The sequence below is a fragment of the Balaenoptera borealis genome (genome assembly GCF_965194805.1).
Source record: "Balaenoptera borealis genome assembly, contig: HAP1_SCAFFOLD_1247, whole genome shotgun sequence".
In the NCBI taxonomy this organism is placed as follows: Eukaryota; Metazoa; Chordata; class Mammalia; order Artiodactyla; family Balaenopteridae; genus Balaenoptera; species Balaenoptera borealis.
The window spans coordinates 53,063-77,315 of NW_028122970.1; the positions used below are offsets into that span (position 1 = coordinate 53,063).

The following is a 24,253-nucleotide window of genomic DNA, read 5'->3' on the forward strand; positions in this document are numbered from 1 at the left end:
TCAATGAAAACCGGTACGAAGCAGACAGCAAAATAATAAGTGTAAAAGAGTTTCATTATTGTGCTCCTTCATATTTTTACCCAGCAAGTAAGAGGTATTAAGCCTAGGAGAAATATATATTTCAATGAATATAGCTTATATAATAAGCAGAAAGGAAGCTTAAAATGTATCAGGAAGGTTTTTGGATTTATCCTAGAACTTAGATTAGAATCATCTTCAGCATCCAAGAAGATGGCATCCCAAAACCTCAAAAAACCATCATGCCTAGAATCCAATTAAAAAAGATTTTCAAATGTAAGAAAATCCACAGGACTCCACAATATGGTTTTCGATAAATGTGGATGTTTGTTTGTTTTGTTTCTTTGGCCGCGCCGCGTGGCCCTGGCCGTGAAAGCACCGAGTCCTAAGCACTGGACCGCCAGGGAATTCCCTAAGTGGGGGGAATTAGAGATGTGGGGCTTGACTTTTTCTTCTTCTTCTTCTTCTTCTTCGGTAGCTAAGATCTACAAGCGAACGATGGCTGTTGATCAATGTGCTCTCTGTGTTAGGAAGGAAATAACTGTAAAAATGAAAAGCAGCCTTGCCTTAGAACCTACATATCACACCAAGGAAAATAGTCCTTCTGATTCAATTTAGAAGATATCACTTAAAATGTTGAATTGGTGAAATGTCTACCTAGTTTAAAAATTAGAAAGAATAAAACACTGAAAAGCAGCCCCCTAGATAACCACTGTGGTTGCTTGTTTATAGGAGGCATCATTTCTAAAACGTATTTCTAAAATGTTTATATTCAAAACTGTCAAGTGGCCAACTGTATTCAGAGAGGCAATAAAAGAAAGAAAACGGAGTATGACTTTTCTGATAAGCTGCCTTTCCTGGTGATCCCCTGTTCTGGCCTTACTTTCCTTCTTAAGTCTGTTAATGTAAGGGTTTGCTACCATCAACTTGGTTTTGCCCTGCTCTGAGCAGGTTTCCCTCTGTGCTGTTTCTGCTTTAATTGAAAATCTTTGGTTCCCATCAGCATTCCATTGCAAACTCCGTTTTTCTTGAGAGCTCCTCTATGCTTTCCCTCTTCATTCTTACATTTTCTCCCATCTCTTGGTGCCTGTTGGCCTGTGCTAATGAAAACCATCCTAAACTTCCTTACGCTCGACTCTGTGCCTCCCTGTAGAGCCCAGTACTCTCCATCCTCTCTCCCTATTCTCTCTTTTCAACTAGTCGAAATCCTAGTGGAGGGAGACCATTAGAGATGAAACATCTTGGTATATATTGCTAGTTTTCTATGTCCCCTGGCTTTTCTATGTTTCTGTTGAAACACTCTTGAGAAGTGTCTGATTTCGTTTTCTACATGGGTACCCTTTAAGGCTCAATACTGGAAAAGAAGGGGATCAGAGTGATCAACCCAATGTGGTATCCTAACGTAACAGTTAAGGAAAGCAACAGGCTTTGTGAGACAGCCAGTGATTTGTCCAAAGTCACACAGATAGTAAACGTCAAAGTCAAAAGTGAAATTAGGTCTCCAGACTTGTAGTTCAATACTTTCCCTCATTATTCCATGCTATTTTGAATCTCCTACTCAATTTAGGGGCAAAAGAAATCGAACGCAAAACTTTCCAAAGTTTCTTTTCTTACCTGACATGGTCAGAGAAGAGGAAGCATCCACTGCAGGTACAAGGGATGAGGAGACAACACTAGAGGATGTCTGAGTGGCTGCAGCTGAACGGCGCACGTGTCCAGTACAGAGGTCACTGGTTACTGGTCCAAACAGCTCCACGGAAACCCCAAGGCTCTACCAAGTGGTAGTAGGTTTGGGAGGAGAGTGATGTCACAAAGCAGGCAGTTGAAAGGTATGAGAGAGCCAATAGGGAGGTCCGATCCCCAACAGGAAGGCGGGCTTGGGTGAAGAGAGTGTAGGAGAGCTAAAACAACACCTGAGTTTCTGAGCTTTGGGGAGGAGGAAATCCTAGAAGACAGATTTACCTCCCCCAGGCTCTTCCATTAGGGAAATCATTGCCACATTTCTTACAGACGTTCATTAATACACTGAACTAAGAGTTACTTATATTCTACAGAGTATTCTATTTTATGTATCATATACTTAGAGCTATATAGATCTTCTTTAATTAATAATCCTTAGGAAGGAAAGAGCCATCTAGTTTGAACTATTACAGTTGTTCTGAAATCATATGTGTCTAATGAGTGAACTGATAGCAGCTTTTAAGGAGACAAAGTAGGGATTAAGAAGCTCTCTTTGTAACTTGGTTCAAGAGTAGGGTGAAGTTTCTTGAGTGTACCTTGTGGAGAATGTTGTGGTCCAAGGCTCTTCTCTTTTAGTTTCTTCTCCTTGACTCCTACCTTCCTTGGGCTGGGCTAGGCTGGGGGCCAGGTTGGACTTGCGACTTAACGTTTCTCTTCCGCTTTCTCTTTTTTTTTTCTCTTCCATTATGGGCACTGCTTCGAGGACAAGCCTTGATCTTGCATTGGACGTTACTTCCTGTCAACTTCCAGCAGCAGGAGTCTTCTTTTCAGTGCTTGATGCTTCACGAAATAGACTCTGCCCGTTGGCAGCAAATACCAGAGAGCTAGGAGACAGAGCTGGTTGCAGACCTTTCCTCTTCCAGCCTTTGGTTGCAATTGTTTGGCCCATAATTTGCTAGCTCTAGTTCCTTGGGCCACACAGGTATCCTGCCATCTCCAGCTCTTGTTATATGTGAGAGACATTCTGAACACTGTCCCTTTTTCTTTGCACAGAAGTATATACAGTGTGGCAGTTACTGTAATCTCCTCCGCCTTGCAAACAGCCACTCTAGAATCTTGGACCTCTAGGACTCTCTGTCTTGCATGCTTGGGGGCAAGGCCAAGCAAAATGAAGAGGAGAATAATTAGAGAAAGAGGAGGACGTTGGTGGAGAATTGGGAGCAGGTAAGGTGAAAGGGCACAGGAGAAAAGAGATGCATGTAGACTTTTTGGTTTCTGTGGGAAACAGGTTGACACAGTTGGGCCTCATTTGGTATTAACAGAACAGAGAGTTAAAGATCTAAGTAGCTAGATAGTGTGCAGCAACTGCCATGAAGTCTGTACACTGAAGAGAACAGTCTCACATCTAGTTTTCATTTTGTTTTATGTCATAGTACCTTATTTATAGCATTCACTGGTGTGTTTGTAGAATACAGATGTTTTCAAATGCTCTGGTTTTGTCTACATGGTTATCTCCTTGTCCTGTTTGTAAGGAATCCAACATTGTAAGACATATTGCATGTTTTTCTCTTGACGATTGTTGACCTTGAAGCGTCATGAACTAACTTGAGCTGTTGGATTCTGTGGAGAAACGTTCAAAAGGGTCTGTGAAAAAGGCACTGTGGTGAGTCGCATTATGCACCCGAGCGTAAGGAGCAAGATATCTGCCACCAGCCCAGCTTGGCCTGGATTGCCTCTGTTTTAGTTCCCCTGGTTAGTGCTTTTCTCCCTAACCACTCTTGTGACTGTGATAATGTGAGTAAGGGCGGAGTTGCTAATGATCTATGTGTGAGGTAAGCTGGTTTGAGGGAGGAAATCTATGGACCTAGTCATTTTCCTTGGTGGTAAGCTTTCAGGGGTGCAGAGATGGATCTTCCTGGGGCCTTTTCTGGTCCCAGGAAGATATCGCATAGATGGGACCTCCCAAGACACACATTGAATCTTTAGGCCTGTTTTTCCTATTATGAGGTACGAGTTTCTTCACTGATGGGGATGATGCTTATCTGAGAAGAAATTGTGAAAGGTGGTGTAGTGTAGAGGTGTGGCTTAAGCTTTTAAGTTTTCCTCCAGGTTTTTCCCCTAAGCTTCCTACTTCGGACGGCCTACTTACATGATACTAGTAGGTGATGTCCGGCTAACAACTTCCTAAATATACCTGCAAGCCAGATCAGTGTCTCTTTTCTCTGTATTCCCATGGAAATCAAGAGTCCCGCCGAATTTTCCATCGAAACAGTTGATTTGTGTTGTCTCTAGGAATTCTAAAGGGCGTACCGTTGCTTCCTAACCGGTGTCATTTGGGAGATCCGCCTCTGTACGTTCAAATGATTAATTTTGAGACTTTGCTCATGTGTGCAGTAAACCCTTGAATTCCCTAAGACCTTCCTTTCCTCCATCTCCTACCCCATTAAGCCCGCTTCAGTTCATCTCCTGAATTTCTTTGGAATCTGTCAGCCAGCTCTTCCTCAACTTCCTAATACTGAACTTGCCTGTCTGTTGCGATTAGGTCCTAACTAGTGTCCATATATCTTGTTTCCTTCCAATCCACTCTTCACACAAGAAACCTTCAAAGCAAGTTGGAACGTTGCTCATAAACATCGCTCACAAGCATTGTTTTGAGAATAGAAAACACACTGTTGGCCTTTAAGACTCTGCGTGGTCTAGAATCCTCTCTGCTTCTCTAGTCCCATCTTGTGCCACTTTTGCCCTCACTTTCTATGCTTCAGATACACTGAATTAACCTTAGTTCTCACTCATCTGACAGAAGTCAGTTCAGATACTATTTTTCACTGTGATTCCTAGCATTAAGGAATTTGATTATCAGGTTTTGTATGAGGACTATTTCATCAGGGGTACAGAAGTTCTGGCCATCTCTGGTTTTGGATATCCCTTATTTGTTGAGACCTTTGCGTTGTTTGGTTGCCTTTTGTCTGTTTTCCAGATGGGAAAACAGGAACAAGGGAAGTATAGGTTATTACTAGGTGGGGTTGAGCAAGTGGAGCAGCAAACTGCAAAGCAGAAAGAAGAGGGACGTACTATAGAGGGATATGACTTCCATTCTCAAGGCGCCTGCATCCTGTGCAGGGAGACAGCCTAACATAAAAAGTGCCTAACAACAAATATATTGACTTCTTACTAAAAATCTCCAGTTCATAGAACCGAGGGGTTTGTACCTTCTCCTTTAAAAGTGATAGTCCTGGGACTTCCCCGGTGGTCCCGTGGTGAAGACTCTGCGCTTCCAATGCAGCAGGCGTGGGTTCAATCCCTGGTTGGGGAGCTAAGATCCCACATGCTGCGCAGCCAAAGAAATTTTTTTCGAACGTTATACTCCTGTATTGTTGGCTTTAGTGGTTTAGATTTTGTTGTACTGTTAAGAAGATTTCAGTTTATTTACCGGGAACAAACAACACATAATGTAAAAATAGTTTCCCAGAAACGATTTCCATCATTCTCTTCCTCCCTTTCTCCCGCAGACTGGTGTTTCACCTTGACAAGTTCTCTGTCATTCCATAGGAAAGCTGTCTGGCTTGGAGGTTGCAATCCCAGGGAATTTTTCATCAGCGGGGAAGTCTCCATCACTACAGAGGAATCAAGGGAGAAGTCAGTCCCTGGTAAGTGAGATGCTCCCCCTAAACACCAACACAGCAGTCGTGTACCTTTCAAGGGGTTCAGGGGCAAGATGGGCAAGGCATTTCTACTAACTCTTCTTAAGGATCACGGACAGTGCCCTATGCTACGAGGTAAGCGGTGACTGCTGTAGTTCTTACTGGTGATCCTTTCCTGTCACTGATTCTCGGCTTTCTTTGTATTTCATAGGACTGTTGTCAGTCCAATACAAAATGAGTCTTATTTTTAAAAACCTGAAATGTTTTACAGAGCCTAGCATTCTCATATAGGGTCCTTTCCATTCTCCCCACTTTCCCGAGAGGCCAAGAACACTTCACACCATGAACTAGGAGAGGGGGTAGAGCCCTTTCTGATGAAATACATCAACAAAGACAGAGCCTTAGCCTGCTTGCTCTCTGGACAGGATCTCGGACCACAAGGTCTTCAATCCTGGTATAAATGAAGGAAGTGAGGACAGTTCAACTGGCACTCTCATAACAAGAGTTCTGAAACACCTTCCGAAGAGACTATAGCAGTAGATGAGGGAAGGGAGTGCTACAGTGTGGCAGTACAGGGGGAACGATCGGCTACAGCAGTGAAAAGTGTGGTACCGATTGGTGTGCTCTCGGGGTTCTTGTACATGTAGCATAGATGACCTCTACGGTGGCCCTCCCACCTTCCCACCTGCATTAGGTGTTCTTTTTTTTTGTAATTTATGTTTATGTATTTATTTACTGTTTGAACTTATTTATTCTACGTATTTATGTTTTTGGCTGCACTGGGTCTCTCATTGCTGTGCACGGGCTTTCTCTAGTTGGCGGCTAGCGGGGGCTACTCTCGGTTGCGGTGTGCGGGCATCTCATCGCGGTGGCTTCTCTTGTTGCGGAGCATGGGCTGTAGGCACGTGGGCTTCGGTAGTTGAGGCTCACGGGCTCTAGAATGCAGGCTCCGTCGTCGTGGCACATGCGCTTAGTTGCTGCACGGCATGTGGGATCTTCGCAGACCAGGGCTCGAACCCGTGTCCCCTGCATTGGCAGGCGCCACCAGGGAAGCCCTAGGTGTTCTCATATAGAGTCTAAAAACAGAGAGCACTGAGAGAAGGTAGTGGTTATTAAAGGCTCAGGATCTAAATTCTACCTGTCTCTACACCCCTTCCCAGCTGTCGATTTGACCCCATTTTTGAATGCTGACCTCATTGTTCAACTTTTCTCTGCCGTCTGTATACTCACCTTGAAAACTTGTTTCTGTGATGCGTTGAGCAGACACAGGGTGGCAGACTGCAGAGGTGGAAGCTGGTGGTCGGATATTTGTGGGCTGAATCTCCTTCAGTCCCATTCCCATTTCTGGTTGCCCAGAGGCCCTACTTCCTGTGTGTGACGCCGAGCCGTAGGATTGCGGGCAGGAGCCAAGTTCTCCATACAGTAAAGACCCCAGTGTGCCTTGGTTACAGTAATATACCTGGCTTCCTTCCTGGCAGGGAAGTGACAGGCGGCTATGCCCCTGCTTTGTTCGTGGGCCTCCTGATCCAGCAGTTCCCTTGGCTCTGCCCCTGTCGTCAGCTGCCCCTAGGATAACTCTGAGCCCTAGCCACTTCTCTGGTAGATTTCCCTATTCCCCCACTACAGTCACACCTGAATAAGGCAACTCAGACCTTTCAGAGATGTGTCCTGAACCTCTTGTTTTCTGAAATACCTATCTGGTGGTTGTGAGACTTAAGGCCAGCGTCCCCGAGAGACTTTTTCTATTTCTCCTAGTAAACCTAGACTCATCTTCTGTCACCTTCAACTCTACTCCAATTGTGTTCTTTCAACCCAGACCTCTGACCCTGCTTTTTACTTCTGCCATTTCATCCTCGCTCCTGCTTCCTTTCCTAAATCCATACGTCTCTTTTGGCCTTCCTAGCCCTGGGCCAAGTTCCTTCCTCTTTGCTCAGTTTTTACCCCTTTCCTTCATTCTCCCATCCAACTTTCAGTCCTTCCTTTCTCACGCCCCAGTTAGCAGCATCTGAAAATTCGAAAGGTTTGTTACTCGTCTATTAATTGTATTCCATTTACTTATTCAGTTCTATACCTGTCTTACCTGTGTATGGAAGAACAGCTGGTAGCCAAGGTGGCACCAAGAATCCTAGCAGCTCTCACTTGACGTATCCGTAGTAGTCGGCAATTTCCATTTCGTTTTCCCTCTCGGTGAAAAATTGCAGCTTGCCCGAAGAGGTGTATCTGGCAGCATTCTCCCGTTGTTGTTGAGCCCGCCTCTTCATGGCCTCTCGCTCTGGCCTCTGCTCTTGTTCGATGGGCTTTGACATGACTGGCTCAGGCACGTTGGGTTCCCTCCATGGAACTCGTTGCTTGCTGAAGTCTTGGAGTAGAAAGTGGGTTTGGAGCTTGGGTGGGGACTGGCGCTTATTCACAGCAGGGGGAACAGGCTCCCGCTGGAGAGGAGCGCCAGATGAAGTTTTGGAGGGTGCAGGCCTAGGAGCAGCAGACTGAGGGACACGAGGCTGGGTATGGTTGGGCCAAGCCGGTTGGGTTGGGTTGGTCACAGTTGGCTGAGCTGGTTTGGCGGGGCCTGGCAAAGAGGCAGGAGCTGGCTGGGATGAATTGGCTGCAGCAGGTTGAGCTGAGTCAGTAGAACCAGGCTGGGCACGGTAAGCCCCAGCAGGCCGATGTGAGGCCAGAGACTGTGGCCTCCGAGGAGCGGGTCGAGCTTGAGGCTTGTCCCAGGCAGAAAAAGGCAGAGGTATCAACTTGACCTTCCCAGGAGGAGGCCGCTCATACTGGGCTGGAGACGGACACTCTGTTTCAGCACTGCTGTCTGGTTTCTGGGCTTGGACTTGCGTTTTCTCAGGACCCTTCCCCTCACGTGGGGTATGCCGCCATGGCTGGATAGCTGGGGGTGGCTGGGGGTCTTTGGGGTTGCTTGACTTTCCCAAGAGCCGACAGGAAGAGCGCCCAGTTTTCGTCTCATTCTTCTTCCCCAGCGCATGAAGAACCTTCACAGACTCCAGCATGCGCACGCCAAGGGAGGTTCGAGGCTTTTGAAAGCTCTGTTGGAGAAGCTCAGTTTGGTGTTCCTTTCGCTTCGTGTGGGGGATTGCTGGCTTCTCTTCTGCCTTGACTTTGTTCCCTGACTGCTTGTTCTCCTCAGCCTTGTTTCTCCCTCTGGTCCTTTTGGTCTTTTCCTGCCCGTGGCTCTTAGTTTTGCTGATCTTTCTGGATGCAGCTTTCTGAGGTTTGCCTTGAGAGTGCTTGGCCGTGTTCACAGGAGCCCTGTCACTGACTGCAGCGTGGCATATAACCACTTCTCCCCCTAACAGGCACTCTGGATTCTTTGGCTGGATTTTGGCCTTGGGAGCGCCACTGATAGGCTCAGAGGCTTTCTGTTTGTTCTTCCTGGGTTGATCAGAGGGAACCTTTATGACACTTGGCTTTTCCTGCACCTGATTCACCTTAATGGCTCTGGTGTCTTTAGCTTTGATCACGTTGGGACCTTGGGATTGATCAAGATCTTTCAAAGGATTAAAGAGCTGGGGAAGGTGAATATCCTCCGCCAGTGTAGTAATGTCTGCAAGACCACTGCTAGGTTCAATCCCATTTTCAAGTGTCCCTAGGTCCTGACGACTCCGGCTGTTCTCTCCCAGATCAGCATTTTCAGAACCAGGCTGCTCCTCTTGGCTGAGGGGATCGGTGCAGGCCAGCGGCTGGTGAATATCAGGGATTCCTAAAGGGAGTAGTGGAGGATCTTGGTTCTCTGTTGGGATCTGGTAGGCATCCAGAGGCTTTGAAAGCTTGGTTTTGATATCATCCACGTGCTTACTCTCTATTTGTCCCTGGCTTGGAGCTGGAGGCAGGGCCAGGAGACGCCTGGCACTCTGGACTGGAGCTGTCACTGAAATGTCCCCAAGTTCAGATGGTGGGTTACTCTCAAGTATGTGGCTGTTTCTGCTACTGCAGGACTTGGGGAGTTCTTGACTTTGTGTCACACAAAACGTCTGGCTTGGAGGTTGCAATCCCAGGGAATTTTTCATCACCAGGGGGGAGGTCTCCATCCCTACAAAGGGATCAAGGGAGAAGTCAGTCCCTGGTAAGTGAGATGCTCCCCCTAAACACCAACACAGCAGTCATGTACCTTTCAAGGGGTTCAGGGGCAAGATGGGCAAGGCATTTCTACTAACTCTTCTTAAGGATCACGGACAGTGCCCTATGCTACGAGGTAAGCGGTGACTGTTGTAATTCTTACTGGTGAGCCTTTCCTGTCACTGATTCTCGGCTCGCTTTGTATTTCATAGGACTGTTATAAGTCCAATACAAAATGAGTCTTATTTTTAAAAACCTGAAATGTTTTACAAAGCCTAGCATTCTCATATAGGGTCCTTTCCATTCTCCCCACTTTCCCGAGAGGCCAAGAACACGTCACACCATGAACTAGGAGAGGGGGTAGAGCCCTTGCTGATGAAACACATCAACAAAGACAGAGTCTTAGCCTGCTTGCTCTCTGGACAGGATCTCGGACCACAAGGTCTTCAATCCTGGTATAAATGAAGGAAGTGAGGACAGTTCAACTGGCACTCACATAACAAGAGTTCTGAAACACCTTCCGAAGAGACTATAGCAGTAGATGAGGGAAGGGAGTGCTACAGTGTGGCAGTACAGGGGGAACGATCGGCTACAGCAGTGAAAAGTGTGGTACCGATTGGTGTGCTCTCGGCGTTCTTGTACATGTAGCATAGATGACCTCTACAGTGGCCCTCCCACCTTCCCACCTGCATTAGGTGTTCTTTTTTTTGTAATTTATGTTTATGTATTTATTTACTGTTTGAACTTATTTATTCTACGTATTTATTTTTTTGGCTGCACTGGGTCTCTCATTGCTGTGCACGGGCTTTCTCTAGTTGGCGGCTAGCGGGGGCTACTCTCGGTTGCGGTGTGCGGGCTTCTCATCGCGGTGGCTTCTCTTGTTGCGGAGCATGGGCTGTAGGCACGCGGGCTTCGGTAGTTGAGGCTCACGGGCTCTAGAATGCAGGCTCCGTCGTTGTGGCACATGCGCTTAGTTGCTGCACGGCATGTGGGATCTTCGCAGACCAGGGCTCGAACCCGTGTCCCCCGCATTGCATTGGCAGGCGGATTCTTAACCACGGCGCCACCAGGGAAGCCCTAGGTGTTCTCATATAGAGTCTAAAAACAGAGGGCACTGAGCGAAGGTAGTGGTTATTAAAGGCTCAGGATCTAAATTCTACCTGCCTCTACACCCCTTCCCAGCTGTCGATTTGACCCCATTTTTGAATGCCGACCTCATTCTTCAACTTTCTCTGGCGTTTGTTATACTCACCTTGAAAACTTGTTTCTGTGATGCGTTGAGCAGACACAGGGTGGCAGACTGCAGAGGTGGAAGCTGGTGGTCGGATATTTGTGGGCTGAATCTCCTTCAGTCCCATTCCCATTTCTGGTTGCCCAGAGGCCCGACTTCCTGTGTATGACGCCGAGCCGTAGGATTGCGGGCAGGAGCCAAGTTCTCCATACAGTAAAGACCCCAGTGTGCCTTGGTTATAGTAATATACCTGGCTTCCGTCCTGGCAGGGAAGTGACAGGCGGCTCTGCCCCTGATTTGGAATCTGAGATGGTGTTCCCTGAGCAAGGCTGGCAGAAAGCGATGGATGTAGAGGGACCATGTTCTTGGCGTCTGAAGTTTTATCATCCTGGGCTGCCAGAAACATGGAGGAGGCAGCTGTGTGGCGGTCAGTGAGTGCCAGAGTAAAGTCTCCGAGTGAAGAAGAATTCTTTTCAGTGCTTGCTGTGATGTCCCACTCAAGAACACCTGGATAGGAAGCAGCTGAAGTGGAGATCTGGCTGTGGTCAGTAACTCCAGATAACATAGTCGTGCTAGAATGTTGGTAAAGGTAGGCACTACCCATGAGTGTCTGGAAAGGGGTACCAGTAGCCGATGCCGAACTGACGGCAGGGGCAGAGACTCTGGAGAAGTTGCAGACACTTCGTGTTAGGGAAGTTGCATTGCTCACCACAGGAGGAGAATGCTGCAGAGAATTTAGAGTTCCAAGTAGAGATGGATGTTGGAAATTTTCTGTAAGAACAAGAGGGTCATGAAAAACTCAGGGAGGTTGAGAAATTCTCACTACGTTTGAGGAACGGCATCATCTGAAGGTTCTTGCTATCAGGACACCTCTACTATCACTACTTCCTGAGAAACCCAAAATCAGACAGTTAATGATGGCTGTAAGGACTGAACAGTTTTCCACTCTTCTCTATTAACTGCCTGTGCTCCCATCTTGGGCACAGACGGGCAGAAGAGCCAAGTGGTGTGGTTCAGAGATTGTTCTCTAGGCTGGAAGCAACCTTCTCCCTGCCCTGTCTTTCCCTTCAGCCTGCACTCGTATTGACTTCTATGCTATTTCCTAGACTGGAAGCATTTTAGAACTAGGAGGCCCTTAGAGAACTTCGATGTTCTCAGTCTCATTTCGTGAGTAAGGAAACTGAGGCTCAGAGAGGTCGGGTTGACTTGTTCAAGTTCTCTCATTATGTTAGTATCATTACCAGGTTTCAGAACCTAAGTATCCTGACTTCCTTGCCAGGACTCCACTCTGAGCATGATACTGCCAGAAAGCAGGAGAAATAGAACTTATAATATAGGCATTTTTTTTGTCCATTAGAAAACAGTACGGCTGTTACCATTGTCGTCTTCAGTGTCTCCCTTTGCTTGTGCAGTTCCCACGCTATTACCTAGAGGTGACGTACAGCTCAGTCCAACTGGTGAATTGAAAGAGTCATTTTTGCCCTCTTCAAGCCTGGTTTCTCATCCTACCTCAAAATGATTACCCGAAAGTGGATTTCTTAAGTGCTTTTGGAAAGGGAAGAGTTATCTGATTACTTCAGATTCCTCACCTGTAAAGTGGTTATAACACCACCACCAATAATAATAGCAGTAATAATTAATAGATGAATAAGCTGATCTATTGCGTATGATTTATATGGAGGAAGATACAATAAGTTCTAGAAAGACAAAGAAAAATCATGACAAGCATATTACGTTAACGAAAAAGAAATCCATAGATATTAATGAAAACTGGGGTATGTGGCAAGTATCGAAGCCTAATGAATTTACTAACAAATGGCATTCTGTACTATCCATGCAATATTATGAAAGTGAATTTTGCCCACTCTATTTTAGTGAATACTATTAACCAGAAGACACGATGGAGGTGATAGAGGTGAATGAATTCCTAGCCAATGCATACAGACAGAGAAGGTATGTCAGTAAAAAATGCATAACAAGCAACAGAATGCAATAAATGTGCATGTATAGGTAGCCACAACACATATAGACAAGTATTTCAATGAAAACCGGTACGAAGCAGACAGCAAAATAATAAGTGTAAAAGAGTTTCATTATTGTGCTCCTTCATATTTTTACCCAGCAAGTAAGAGGTATTAAGCCTAGGAGAAATATATATTTCAATGAATATAGCTTATATAATAAGCAGAAAGGAAGCTTAAAATGTATCAGGAAGGTTTTTGGATTTATCCTAGAACTTAGATTAGAATCATCTTCAGCATCCAAGAAGATGGCATCCCAAAACCTCAAAAAACCATCATGCCTAGAATCCAATTAAAAAAGATTTTCAAATGTAAGAAAATCCACAGGACTCCACAATATGGTTTTCGATAAATGTGGATGTTTGTTTGTTTTGTTTCTTTGGCCGCGCCGCGTGGCCCTGGCCGTGAAAGCACCGAGTCCTAAGCACTGGACCGCCAGGGAATTCCCTAAGTGGGGGGAATTAGAGATGTGGGGCTTGACTTTTTCTTCTTCTTCTTCTTCTTCTTCGGTAGCTAAGATCTACAAGCGAACGATGGCTGTTGATCAATGTGCTCTCTGTGTTAGGAAGGAAATAACTGTAAAAATGAAAAGCAGCCTTGCCTTAGAACCTACATATCACACCAAGGAAAATAGTCCTTCTGATTCAATTTAGAAGATATCACTTAAAATGTTGAATTGGTGAAATGTCTACCTAGTTTAAAAATTAGAAAGAATAAAACACTGAAAAGCAGCCCCCTAGATAACCACTGTGGTTGCTTGTTTATAGGAGGCATCATTTCTAAAACGTATTTCTAAAATGTTTATATTCAAAACTGTCAAGTGGCCAACTGTATTCAGAGAGGCAATAAAAGAAAGAAAACGGAGTATGACTTTTCTGATAAGCTGCCTTTCCTGGTGATCCCCTGTTCTGGCCTTACTTTCCTTCTTAAGTCTGTTAATGTAAGGGTTTGCTACCATCAACTTGGTTTTGCCCTGCTCTGAGCAGGTTTCCCTCTGTGCTGTTTCTGCTTTAATTGAAAATCTTTGGTTCCCATCAGCATTCCATTGCAAACTCCGTTTTTCTTGAGAGCTCCTCTATGCTTTCCCTCTTCATTCTTACATTTTCTCCCATCTCTTGGTGCCTGTTGGCCTGTGCTAATGAAAACCATCCTAAACTTCCTTACGCTCGACTCTGTGCCTCCCTGTAGAGCCCAGTACTCTCCATCCTCTCTCCCTATTCTCTCTTTTCAACTAGTCGAAATCCTAGTGGAGGGAGACCATTAGAGATGAAACATCTTGGTATATATTGCTAGTTTTCTATGTCCCCTGGCTTTTCTATGTTTCTGTTGAAACACTCTTGAGAAGTGTCTGATTTCGTTTTCTACATGGGTACCCTTTAAGGCTCAATACTGGAAAAGAAGGGGATCAGAGTGATCAACCCAATGTGGTATCCTAACGTAACAGTTAAGGAAAGCAACAGGCTTTGTGAGACAGCCAGTGATTTGTCCAAAGTCACACAGATAGTAAACGTCAAAGTCAAAAGTGAAATTAGGTCTCCAGACTTGTAGTTCAATACTTTCCCTCATTATTCCATGCTATTTTGAATCTCCTACTCAATTTAGGGGCAAAAGAAATCGAACGCAAAACTTTCCAAAGTTTCTTTTCTTACCTGACATGGTCAGAGAAGAGGAAGCATCCACTGCAGGTACAAGGGATGAGGAGACAACACTAGAGGATGTCTGAGTGGCTGCAGCTGAACGGCGCACGTGTCCAGTACAGAGGTCACTGGTTACTGGTCCAAACAGCTCCACGGAAACCCCAAGGCTCTACCAAGTGGTAGTAGGTTTGGGAGGAGAGTGATGTCACAAAGCAGGCAGTTGAAAGGTATGAGAGAGCCAATAGGGAGGTCCGATCCCCAACAGGAAGGCGGGCTTGGGTGAAGAGAGTGTAGGAGAGCTAAAACAACACCTGAGTTTCTGAGCTTTGGGGAGGAGGAAATCCTAGAAGACAGATTTACCTCCCCCAGGCTCTTCCATTAGGGAAATCATTGCCACATTTCTTACAGACGTTCATTAATACACTGAACTAAGAGTTACTTATATTCTACAGAGTATTCTATTTTATGTATCATATACTTAGAGCTATATAGATCTTCTTTAATTAATAATCCTTAGGAAGGAAAGAGCCATCTAGTTTGAACTATTACAGTTGTTCTGAAATCATATGTGTCTAATGAGTGAACTGATAGCAGCTTTTAAGGAGACAAAGTAGGGATTAAGAAGCTCTCTTTGTAACTTGGTTCAAGAGTAGGGTGAAGTTTCTTGAGTGTACCTTGTGGAGAATGTTGTGGTCCAAGGCTCTTCTCTTTTAGTTTCTTCTCCTTGACTCCTACCTTCCTTGGGCTGGGCTAGGCTGGGGGCCAGGTTGGACTTGCGACTTAACGTTTCTCTTCCGCTTTCTCTTTTTTTTTTCTCTTCCATTATGGGCACTGCTTCGAGGACAATCCTTGATCTTGCATTGGACGTTACTTCCTGTCAACTTCCAGCAGCAGGAGTCTTCTTTTCAGTGCTTGATGCTTCACGAAATAGACTCTGCCCGTTGGCAGCAAATACCAGAGAGCTAGGAGACAGAGCTGGTTGCAGACCTTTCCTCTTCCAGCCTTTGGTTGCAATTGTTTGGCCCATAATTTGCTAGCTCTAGTTCCTTGGGCCACACAGGTATCCTGCCATCTCCAGCTCTTGTTATATGTGAGAGACATTCTGAACACTGTCCCTTTTTCTTTGCACAGAAGTATATACAGTGTGGCAGTTACTGTAATCTCCTCCGCCTTGCAAACAGCCACTCTAGAATCTTGGACCTCTAGGACTCTCTGTCTTGCATGCTTGGGGGCAAGGCCAAGCAAAATGAAGAGGAGAATAATTAGAGAAAGAGGAGGACGTTGGTGGAGAATTGGGAGCAGGTAAGGTGAAAGGGCACAGGAGAAAAGAGATGCATGTAGACTTTTTGGTTTCTGTGGGAAACAGGTTGACACACTTGGGCCTCATTTGGTATTAACAGAACAGAGAGTTAAAGATCTAAGTAGCTAGATAGTGTGCAGCAACTGCCATGAAGTCTGTACACTGAAGAGAACAGTCTCACATCTAGTTTTCATTTTGTTTTATGTCATAGTACCTTATTTATAGCATTCACTGGTGTGTTTGTAGAATACAGATGTTTTCAAATGCTCTGGTTTTGTCTACATGGTTATCTCCTTGTCCTGTTTGTAAGGAATCCAACATTGTAAGACATATTGCATGTTTTTCTCTTGACGATTGTTGACCTTGAAGCGTCATGAACTAACTTGAGCTGTTGGATTCTGTGGAGAAACGTTCAAAAGGGTCTGTGAAAAAGGCACTGTGGTGAGTCGCATTATGCACCCGAGCGTAAGGAGCAAGATATCTGCCACCAGCCCAGCTTGGCCTGGATTGCCTCTGTTTTAGTTCCCCTGGTTAGTGCTTTTCTCCCTAACCACTCTTGTGACTGTGATAATGTGAGTAAGGGCGGAGTTGCTAATGATCTATGTGTGAGGTAAGCTGGTTTGAGGGAGGAAATCTATGGACCTAGTCATTTTCCTTGGTGGTAAGCTTTCAGGGGTGCAGAGATGGATCTTCCTGGGGCCTTTTCTGGTCCCAGGAAGATATCGCATAGATGGGACCTCCCAAGACACACATTGAATCTTTAGGCCTGTTTTTCCTATTATGAGGTACGAGTTTCTTCACTGATGGGGATGATGCTTATCTGAGAAGAAATTGTGAAAGGTGGTGTAGTGTAGAGGTGTGGCTTAAGCTTTTAAGTTTTCCTCCAGGTTTTTCCCCTAAGCTTCCTACTTCGGACGGCCTACTTACATGATACTAGTAGGTGATGTCCGGCTAACAACTTCCTAAATATACCTGCAAGCCAGATCAGTGTCTCTTTTCTCTGTATTCCCATGGAAATCAAGAGTCCCGCCGAATTTTCCATCGAAACAGTTGATTTGTGTTGTCTCTAGGAATTCTAAAGGGCGTACCGTTGCTTCCTAACCGGTGTCATTTGGGAGATCCGCCTCTGTACGTTCAAATGATTAATTTTGAGACTTTGCTCATGTGTGCAGTAAACCCTTGAATTCCCTAAGACCTTCCTTTCCTCCATCTCCTACCCCATTAAGCCCGCTTCAGTTCATCTCCTGAATTTCTTTGGAATCTGTCAGCCAGCTCTTCCTCAACTTCCTAATACTGAACTTGCCTGTCTGTTGCGATTAGGTCCTAACTAGTGTCCATATATCTTGTTTCCTTCCAATCCACTCTTCACACAAGAAACCTTCAAAGCAAGTTGGAACGTTGCTCATAAACATCGCTCACAAGCATTGTTTTGAGAATAGAAAACACACTGTTGGCCTTTAAGACTCTGCGTGGTCTAGAATCCTCTCTGCTTCTCTAGTCCCATCTTGTGCCACTTTTGCCCTCACTTTCTATGCTTCAGATACACTGAATTAACCTTAGTTCTCACTCATCTGACAGAAGTCAGTTCAGATACTATTTTTCACTGTGATTCCTAGCATTAAGGAATTTGATTATCAGGTTTTGTATGAGGACTATTTCATCAGGGGTACAGAAGTTCTGGCCATCTCTGGTTTTGGATATCCCTTATTTGTTGAGACCTTTGCGTTGTTTGGTTGCCTTTTGTCTGTTTTCCAGATGGGAAAACAGGAACAAGGGAAGTATAGGTTATTACTAGGTGGGGTTGAGCAAGTGGAGCAGCAAACTGCAAAGCAGAAAGAAGAGGGACGTACTATAGAGGGATATGACTTCCATTCTCAAGGCGCCTGCATCCTGTGCAGGGAGACAGCCTAACATAAAATGTGCCTAACAACAAATATATTGACTTCTTACTAAAAATCTCCAGTTCATAGAACCGAGGGGTTTGTACCTTCTCCTTTAAAAGTGATAGTCCTGGGACTTCCCCGGTGGTCCCGTGGTGAAGACTCTGCGCTTCCAATGCAGCAGGCGTGGGTTCAATCCCTGGTTGGGGAGCTAAGATCCCACATGCTGCGCAGCCAAAGAAATTTTTTTCGAACGTTATACTCCTGTATTGTTGGCTTTAGTGGTTTAGATTTTGTTGTACTGTTAAGAAGATTTCAGTTTATTTACCGGGAACAAACAACACATAATGTAAAAATAGTTTCCCAGAAACGATTTCCATCATTCTCTTCCTCCCTTTCTCCCGCAGACTGGTGTTTCACCTTGACAAGTTCTCTGTCATTCCATAGGAAAGCTGTCTGGCTTGGAGGTTGCAATCCCAGGGAATTTTTCATCAGCGGGGAAGTCTCCATCACTACAGAGGAATCAAGGGAGAAGTCAGTCCCTGGTAAGTGAGATGCTCCCCCTAAACACCAACACAGCAGTCGTGTACCTTTCAAGGGGTTCAGGGGCAAGATGGGCAAGGCATTTCTACTAACTCTTCTTAAGGATCACGGACAGTGCCCTATGCTACGAGGTAAGCGGTGACTGCTGTAGTTCTTACTGGTGATCCTTTCCTGTCACTGATTCTCGGCTTTCTTTGTATTTCATAGGACTGTTGTCAGTCCAATACAAAATGAGTCTTATTTTTAAAAACCTGAAATGTTTTACAGAGCCTAGCATTCTCATATAGGGTCCTTTCCATTCTCCCCACTTTCCCGAGAGGCCAAGAACACTTCACACCATGAACTAGGAGAGGGGGTAGAGCCCTTTCTGATGAAATACATCAACAAAGACAGAGCCTTAGCCTGCTTGCTCTCTGGACAGGATCTCGGACCACAAGGTCTTCAATCCTGGTATAAATGAAGGAAGTGAGGACAGTTCAACTGGCACTCTCATAACAAGAGTTCTGAAACACCTTCCGAAGAGACTATAGCAGTAGATGAGGGAAGGGAGTGCTACAGTGTGGCAGTACAGGGGGAACGATCGGCTACAGCAGTGAAAAGTGTGGTACCGATTGGTGTGCTCTCGGGGTTCTTGTACATGTAGCATAGATGACCTCTACGGTGGCCCTCCCACCTTCCCACCTGCATTAGGTGTTCTTTTTTTTTGTAATTTATGTTTATGTATTTATTTACTGTTTGAACTTATTTATTCTACGTATTTATGTTTTTGGCTGCACTGGGTCTCTCATTGCTGTGCACGGGCTTTCTCTAGTTGGCGGCTAGCGGGGGCTACTCTCGGTTGCGGTGTGCGGGCATCTCATCGCGGTGGCTTCTCTTGTTGCGGAGCATGGGCTGTAGGCACGTGGGCTTCGGTAGTTGAGGCTCACGGGCTCTAGAATGCAGGCTCCGTCGTCGTGGCACATGCGCTTAGTTGCTGCACGGCATGTGGGATCTTCGCAGACCAGGGCTCGAACCCGTGTCCCCTGCATTGGCAGGCGCCACCAGGGAAGCCCTAGGTGTTCTCATATAGAGTCTAAAAACAGAGAGCACTGAGAGAAGGTAGTGGTTATTAAAGGCTCAGGATCTAAATTCTACCTGTCTCTACACCCCTTCCCAGCTGTCGATTTGACCCCATTTTTGAATGCTGACCTCATTGTTCAACTTTTCTCTGCCGTCTGTATACTCACCTTGAAAACTTGTTTCTGTGATGCGTTGAGCAGACACAGGGTGGCAGACTGCAGAGGTGGAAGCTGGTGGTCGGATATTTGTGGGCTGAATCTCCTTCAGTCCCATTCCCATTTCTGGTTGCCCAGAGGCCCTACTTCCTGTGTGTGACGCCGAGCCGTAGGATTGCGGGCAGGAGCCAAGTTCTCCATACAGTAAAGACCCCAGTGTGCCTTGGTTACAGTAATATACCTGGCTTCCTTCCTGGCAGGGAAGTGACAGGCGGCTATGCCCCTGCTTTGTTCGTGGGCCTCCTGATCCAGCAGTTCCCTTGGCTCTGCCCCTGTCGTCAGCTGCCCCTAGGATAACTCTGAGCCCTAGCCACTTCTCTGGTAGATTTCCCTATTCCCCCACTACAGTCACACCTGAATAAGGCAACTCAGACCTTTCAGAGATGTGTCCTGAACCTCTTGTTTTCTGAAATACCTATCTGGTGGTTGTGAGACTTAAGGCCAGCGTCCCCGAGAGACTTTTTCTATTTCTCCTAGTAAACCTAGACTCATCTTCTGTCACCTTCAACTCTACTCCAATTGTGTTCTTTCAACCCAGACCTCTGACCCTGCTTTTTACTTCTGCCATTTCATCCTCGCTCCTGCTTCCTTTCCTAAATCCATACGTCTCTTTTGGCCTTCCTAGCCCTGGGCCAAGTTCCTTCCTCTTTGCTCAGTTTTTACCCCTTTCCTTCATTCTCCCATCCAACTTTCAGTCCTTCCTTTCTCACGCCCCAGTTAGCAGCATCTGAAAATTCGAAAGGTTTGTTACTCGTCTATTAATTGTATTCCATTTACTTATTCAGTTCTATACCTGTCTTACCTGTGTATGGAAGAACAGCTGGTAGCCAAGGTGGCACCAAGAATCCTAGCAGCTCTCACTTGACGTATCCGTAGTAGTCGGCAATTTCCATTTCGTTTTCCCTCTCGGTGAAAAATTGCAGCTTGCCCGAAGAGGTGTATCTGGCAGCATTCTCCCGTTGTTGTTGAGCCCGCCTCTTCATGGCCTCTCGCTCTGGCCTCTGCTCTTGTTCGATGGGCTTTGACATGACTGGCTCAGGCACGTTGGGTTCCCTCCATGGAACTCGTTGCTTGCTGAAGTCTTGGAGTAGAAAGTGGGTTTGGAGCTTGGGTGGGGACTGGCGCTTATTCACAGCAGGGGGAACAGGCTCCCGCTGGAGAGGAGCGCCAGATGAAGTTTTGGAGGGTGCAGGCCTAGGAGCAGCAGACTGAGGGACACGAGGCTGGGTATGGTTGGGCCAAGCCGGTTGGGTTGGGTTGGTCACAGTTGGCTGAGCTGGTTTGGCGGGGCCTGGCAAAGAGGCAGGAGCTGGCTGGGATGAATTGGCTGCAGCAGGTTGAGCTGAGTCAGTAGAACCAGGCTGGGCACGGTAAGCCCCAGCAGGCCGATGTGAGGCCAGAGACTGTGGCCTCCGAGGAGCGGGTCGAGCTTGAGGCTTGTCCCAGGCAGAAAAAGGCAGAGGTATCAACTTGACCTTCCCAGGAGGAGGCCGCTCATACTGGGCTGGAGACGGACACTCTGTTTCAGCACTGCTGTCTGGTTTCTGGGCTTGGACTTGCGTTTTCTCAGGACCCTTCCCCTCACGTGGGGTATGCCGCCATGGCTGGATAGCTGGGGGTGGCTGGGGGTCTTTGGGGTTGCTTGACTTTCCCAAGAGCCGACAGGAAGAGCGCCCAGTTTTCGTCTCATTCTTCTTCCCCAGCGCATGAAGAACCTTCACAGACTCCAGCATGCGCACGCCAAGGGAGGTTCGAGGCTTTTGAAAGCTCTGTTGGAGAAGCTCAGTTTGGTGTTCCTTTCGCTTCGTGTGGGGGATTGCTGGCTTCTCTTCTGCCTTGACTTTGTTCCCTGACTGCTTGTTCTCCTCAGCCTTGTTTCTCCCTCTGGTCCTTTTGGTCTTTTCCTGCCCGTGGCTCTTAGTTTTGCTGATCTTTCTGGATGCAGCTTTCTGAGGTTTGCCTTGAGAGTGCTTGGCCGTGTTCACAGGAGCCCTGTCACTGACTGCAGCGTGGCATATAACCACTTCTCCCCCTAACAGGCACTCTGGATTCTTTGGCTGGATTTTGGCCTTGGGAGCGCCACTGATAGGCTCAGAGGCTTTCTGTTTGTTCTTCCTGGGTTGATCAGAGGGAACCTTTATGACACTTGGCTTTTCCTGCACCTGATTCACCTTAATGGCTCTGGTGTCTTTAGCTTTGATCACGTTGGGACCTTGGGATTGATCAAGATCTTTCAAAGGATTAAAGAGCTGGGGAAGGTGAATATCCTCCGCCAGTGTAGTAATGTCTGCAAGACCACTGCTAGGTTCAATCCCATTTTCAAGTGTCCCTAGGTCCTGACGACTCCGGCTGTTCTCTCCCAGATCAGCATTTTCAGAACCAGGCTGCTCCTCTTGGCTGAGGGGATCGGTGCAGGCCAGCGGCTGGTGAATATCAGGGATTCCTAAAGGGAGTAGTGGAGGATCTTGGTTCTCTGTTGGGATCTGGTAGGCATCCAGAGGCTTTGAAAGCTTGGTTTTGATATCATCCACGTGCTTACTCTCTATTTGTCCCTGGCTTGGAGCTGGAGGCAGGGCCAGGAGACGCCTGGCACTCTGGACTGGAGCTGTCACTGAAATGTCCCCAAGTTCAGATGGTGGGTTACTCTCAAGTATGTGGCTGTTTCTGCTACTGCAGGACTTGGGGAGTTCTTGACTTTGTGTCACACAAAACGTCTGGCTTGGAGGTTGCAATCCCAGGGAATTTTTCATCACCAGGGGGGAGGTCTCCATCCCTACAAAGGGATCAAGGGAGAAGTCAGTCCCTGGTAAGTGAGATGCTCCCCCTAAACACCAACACAGCAGTCATGTACCTTTCAAGGGGTTCAGGGGCAAGATGGGCAAGGCATTTCTACTAACTCTTCTTAAGGATCACGGACAGTGCCCTATGCTACGAGGTAAGCGGTGACTGTTGTAATTCTTACTGGTGAGCCTTTCCTGTCACTGATTCTCGGCTCGCTTTGTATTTCATAGGACTGTTATAAGTCCAATACAAAATGAGTCTTATTTTTTTTTTTTTTTTTTTTAAATTCACGTTCTTTTATTTATTTATTTATTTATTTATTTATGACTGTGTTGGGTCTTCGTTTCTGTGCGAGGGCTTTCTCCAGTTGCGGCAAGCGGGGACCACTCTTCATCGCGGTGCGCGGGCCTCTCGCCATCGCGGCCTCTCTTGTTGCGGAGCACAGGCTCCAGACGCGCAGGCCCAGCAATTGTGGCTCACGGGCCCAGCCGCTCCGTGGCACGCGGGATCCTCCCAGACCAGGGCTCGAACCCGCGTGCCCTGCATTGGCAGGCAGATTCCCAACCACTGCGCCACCAGGGAAGCCCCATGAGTCTTATTTTTAAAAACCTGAAATGTTTTACAAAGCCTAGCATTCTCATATAGGGTCCTTTCCATTCTCCCCACTTTCCCGAGAGGCCAAGAACACGTCACACCATGAACTAGGAGAGGGGGTAGAGCCCTTGCTGATGAAACACATCAACAAAGACAGAGTCTTAGCCTGCTTGCTCTCTGGACAGGATCTCGGACCACAAGGTCTTCAATCCTGGTATAAATGAAGGAAGTGAGGACAGTTCAACTGGCACTCACATAACAAGAGTTCTGAAACACCTTCCGAAGAGACTATAGCAGTAGATGAGGGAAGGGAGTGCTACAGTGTGGCAGTACAGGGGGAACGATCGGCTACAGCAGTGAAAAGTGTGGTACCGATTGGTGTGCTCTCGGCGTTCTTGTACATGTAGCATAGATGACCTCTACAGTGGCCCTCCCACCTTCCCACCTGCATTAGGTGTTCTTTTTTTTGTAATTTATGTTTATGTATTTATTTACTGTTTGAACTTATTTATTCTACGTATTTATTTTTTTGGCTGCACTGGGTCTCTCATTGCTGTGCACGGGCTTTCTCTAGTTGGCGGCTAGCGGGGGCTACTCTCGGTTGCGGTGTGCGGGCTTCTCATCGCGGTGGCTTCTCTTGTTGCGGAGCATGGGCTGTAGGCACGCGGGCTTCGGTAGTTGAGGCTCACGGGCTCTAGAATGCAGGCTCCGTCGTTGTGGCACATGCGCTTAGTTGCTGCACGGCATGTGGGATCTTCGCAGACCAGGGCTCGAACCCGTGTCCCCCGCATTGCATTGGCAGGCGGATTCTTAACCACGGCGCCACCAGGGAAGCCCTAGGTGTTCTCATATAGAGTCTAAAAACAGAGGGCACTGAGCGAAGGTAGTGGTTATTAAAGGCTCAGGATCTAAATTCTACCTGCCTCTACACCCCTTCCCAGCTGTCGATTTGACCCCATTTTTGAATGCCGACCTCATTCTTCAACTTTCTCTGGCGTTTGTTATACTCACCTTGAAAACTTGTTTCTGTGATGCGTTGAGCAGACACAGGGTGGCAGACTGCAGAGGTGGAAGCTGGTGGTCGGATATTTGTGGGCTGAATCTCCTTCAGTCCCATTCCCATTTCTGGTTGCCCAGAGGCCCGACTTCCTGTGTATGACGCCGAGCCGTAGGATTGCGGGCAGGAGCCAAGTTCTCCATACAGTAAAGACCCCAGTGTGCCTTGGTTATAGTAATATACCTGGCTTCCGTCCTGGCAGGGAAGTGACAGGCGGCTCTGCCCCTGATTTGGAATCTGAGATGGTGTTCCCTGAGCAAGGCTGGCAGAAAGCGATGGATGTAGAGGGACCATGTTCTTGGCGTCTGAAGTTTTATCATACTGGGCTGCCAGAAACATGGAGGAGGCAGCTGTGTGGCGGTCAGTGAGTGCCAGAGTAAAGTCTCCGAGTGAAGAAGAATTCTTTTCAGTGCTTGCTGTGATGTCCCACTCAAGAACACCTGGATAGGAAGCAGCTGAAGTGGAGATCTGGCTGTGGTCAGTAACTCCAGATAACATAGTCGTGCTAGAATGTTGGTA

The 24,253-nt window shown here is 46.8% G+C and overlaps 1 protein-coding gene across 1 annotated transcript in view; it reads left to right on the forward strand.

The window, feature by feature from the left end:
• Positions 1–15,129: 15,129 nt before the first annotated feature.
• The window catches only part of LOC309621945 (uncharacterized protein), a gene marked incomplete at its 5' end in the record, with an annotated part of 69,769 nt that continues 60,645 nt past the window's right edge, over positions 15,130–24,253 (forward strand). The window contains one exon of the mRNA XM_082409216.1: positions 15,130–15,133. Within this exon, the coding sequence (XP_082265342.1) occupies positions 15,130–15,133 (4 nt within the window). The remainder of the gene's footprint in view (positions 15,134–24,253) is intronic.